This window comes from Babylonia areolata, chromosome 15 (assembly GCF_041734735.1).
Source record: "Babylonia areolata isolate BAREFJ2019XMU chromosome 15, ASM4173473v1, whole genome shotgun sequence".
Taxonomy (NCBI): Eukaryota; Metazoa; Mollusca; class Gastropoda; order Neogastropoda; family Buccinidae; genus Babylonia; species Babylonia areolata.
In genome coordinates this window covers 24,831,562-24,834,061 of record NC_134890.1, presented here as the reverse complement: position 1 = coordinate 24,834,061, position 2,500 = coordinate 24,831,562, and the positions used below count along the sequence as shown (strand labels likewise).

At 38.4% G+C, this 2,500-nt stretch overlaps 1 protein-coding gene across 2 annotated transcripts in view; it reads right to left on the bottom strand.

The window, feature by feature from the left end:
* The window catches only part of LOC143290501 (uncharacterized), a 132,678-nt gene that overhangs the window by 16,198 nt on the left and 113,980 nt on the right, over nucleotides 1–2,500 (bottom strand). For both annotated transcript variants that reach the window (XM_076599997.1, XM_076599998.1), the window contains one exon: nucleotides 1,526–1,674. In XM_076599997.1, coding sequence (XP_076456112.1) covers nucleotides 1,526–1,674 — 149 coding nt within the window. The remainder of the gene's footprint in view (nucleotides 1–1,525; nucleotides 1,675–2,500) is intronic.

The window sequence follows — 2,500 nt, the reverse complement described above, 5'->3', positions numbered from 1 at the left end:
TTATTCTAGTTTTATAGTTTTAAAGTTGATATGAAAATTGAGTATTTTGTTAAACTAATAACATGTAGAGACAAATACTTTTTACACGTCGTATGAAGTCAAAAAAGACTTCATTTTGAGAAAAATCAAGACTGGAAATTTTTACGTTTCATCAATAGTATTAACTCTCATGGTTTATTATTTTAAACTGTGAATTCTGACTGATTTTGTTGATATTTTCATCGTGGCAGTTTGGGGCATAATCCAGTAAGTGATGAGGCGTTCACAAATCTTTCTCAGAATAAATATTTAACGGTCTCCTTCTCAAACTTTCTATCACATGTTATCGTGAATTCTCGATTGAATATAGGATTGAACGGGCAGGTCAACAACTTGAAACAAAATGGCGTCGTTCGCGTTCGCGAAAAATATGAGCACGCGCTTTGAACATGTATAAATATGTGTACGCAACTGATTTTTGCCCATGACCTTCAGGGCTCAGCCAATAGATCTATAAAGTCCATTCGTCATAATGATTTTAGTATTTTCCGGAAAAAGACAACTTGGGCGAATGAACATCGTGAAAGCCCTGTACACTGAGAGCAAAACAAACAAGCTTTTTATGTATTGACTATAATTTCAAAATGTAATGTTTAAGATGAGAAAGATCAGTTTAAAGCAAATTAAGCCCCCTAGCATTAATTACAGAGTAATTTCCCTTTTTACTATCTGCACCAAAGACATGCAAAATAAATATAACTTCCATGCTTAGCAAAAGAAGTTCCTGTTTGAACAAAAAATGATACAAATGACTGTTCTTGTTGTTGTGTCGAATATCAGATCAAAGTGCCAAGTTTAGAGAATAAAAAATATATAAATATAACAGTAAATTCAGTTTGCATATAATTTGGCTTCTTTTTAATTTTTTTTTGTGCCAATCCCAGAGGTACAATATTATTTTAAACAAGATGACTGGAAAGAACTGAATTTTTCCTATTTTTATGCCAAATTTGGTGTCAACTGACAAAGTATTTGCAGAGAAAATGTCAATGTTAAAGTTTACCACGGACACACACACACACACACACACACACAGACAACCGAACACCGGGTTAAAACATAGACTCACTTTGTTTACACAAGTGAGTCAAAAAGTGTGAACAATATATCATGCGCACGAGAGAGAGAGAGGAAACGAAACGAAACGACAATCTATTTATTCAGGTAACTGAGACAAGCAATAAACATGTTTTGGTTTTTTCCCAACGCAACCTTGGTGTAAAAAGTACAAACGCACTGAAACAAGAAAATAATACAATAAAAATATGAGAGAGAGAGAGACAGAGGGAGAGACAGAGAGAGAGGGAGAGGCAGAGAGAGAGGGGGGTGGGGGAGGGAGAGAGAGGCAGAGAGAGACACACACATACAGAATGGGAGACTGACACAGGTTAAGAAAAAGAAAACACACACACACACACACACACACACTCACAAACACCTACACACACACACACACACACACACACAGAGTGGAGGGGATTCGAACCTCTGTGTCTGCTGTGTGTGAGAATCCTGGCCCCCACAGCGCTGGTTGATCCCGCAGGCACAGGTCCCCGGGTTCCCACTATTCCCGCCCCCCCACAACCGCATGTGGTCCCCCTTAGGCCCCTTCCAAAACACGTTCCCCGCCAGCAACTGTCACACACAGGATACCAACAGGATGGCAATCAGCCAGTCAATCAATCAATCAGTCAGTCAATCAATCAATCAGTCAGTCATTTATTATTATTATACACCTTTTTTTTTCCTCAAGGCCTGACTAAGCAAGCGCGTTGGGTTACGCTGTTGGTCAGGCATCTGCTTGGCAGATGTGGTGTAGCGTATATGAATTTGTCCGAACGCAGTGACGCCTCCTTGAGCTACTGAAACTGAAAGTCAGTCAGTCAGTCAGTCACTCAGTTAATCAAAGCAATCGATCAATCAACCGGCTGCATTGTGTGTGTGTGTGTGTGTGTGTGTGTGTGTTAGCACTCACAAACCCTTGTATTTTTTGTTGTTGTTGTGTTCCATTGCGGGGAACTCAAGGTACGTTCATTCTTCCTAAGTTTCTTTTTAGAATTTTTTTTCATAATGAATTCTTCTTCTTCTTATCATAATTATTATCATTCTTATTATTTACTTATTATCATTATCATTGGATATTGTTTGAAAACAAGAGAACGCTGGCCATTAAGGAGAAGCATGAGCGAAGGAAGCAGGGCTCGACTTCTGGAGACGTTTTCTCTTGCAACACCTGTGGGAAGTGCTGCGCATCCAGAATCGGGCCTCTTCTCCCATATGAGGACACACACCGACACATAAGCCGTCGGTCCGACGGGAGACTCATTCATCATCATTATCATTGTCATTATCGTTATTGTCATTATCATCATCATCATTAATATTATTGTTGTTATTTACGTATTTCTAATTATCATATTATCATTTACTTATTTCTAATTATCATTTTCATTATCATTAT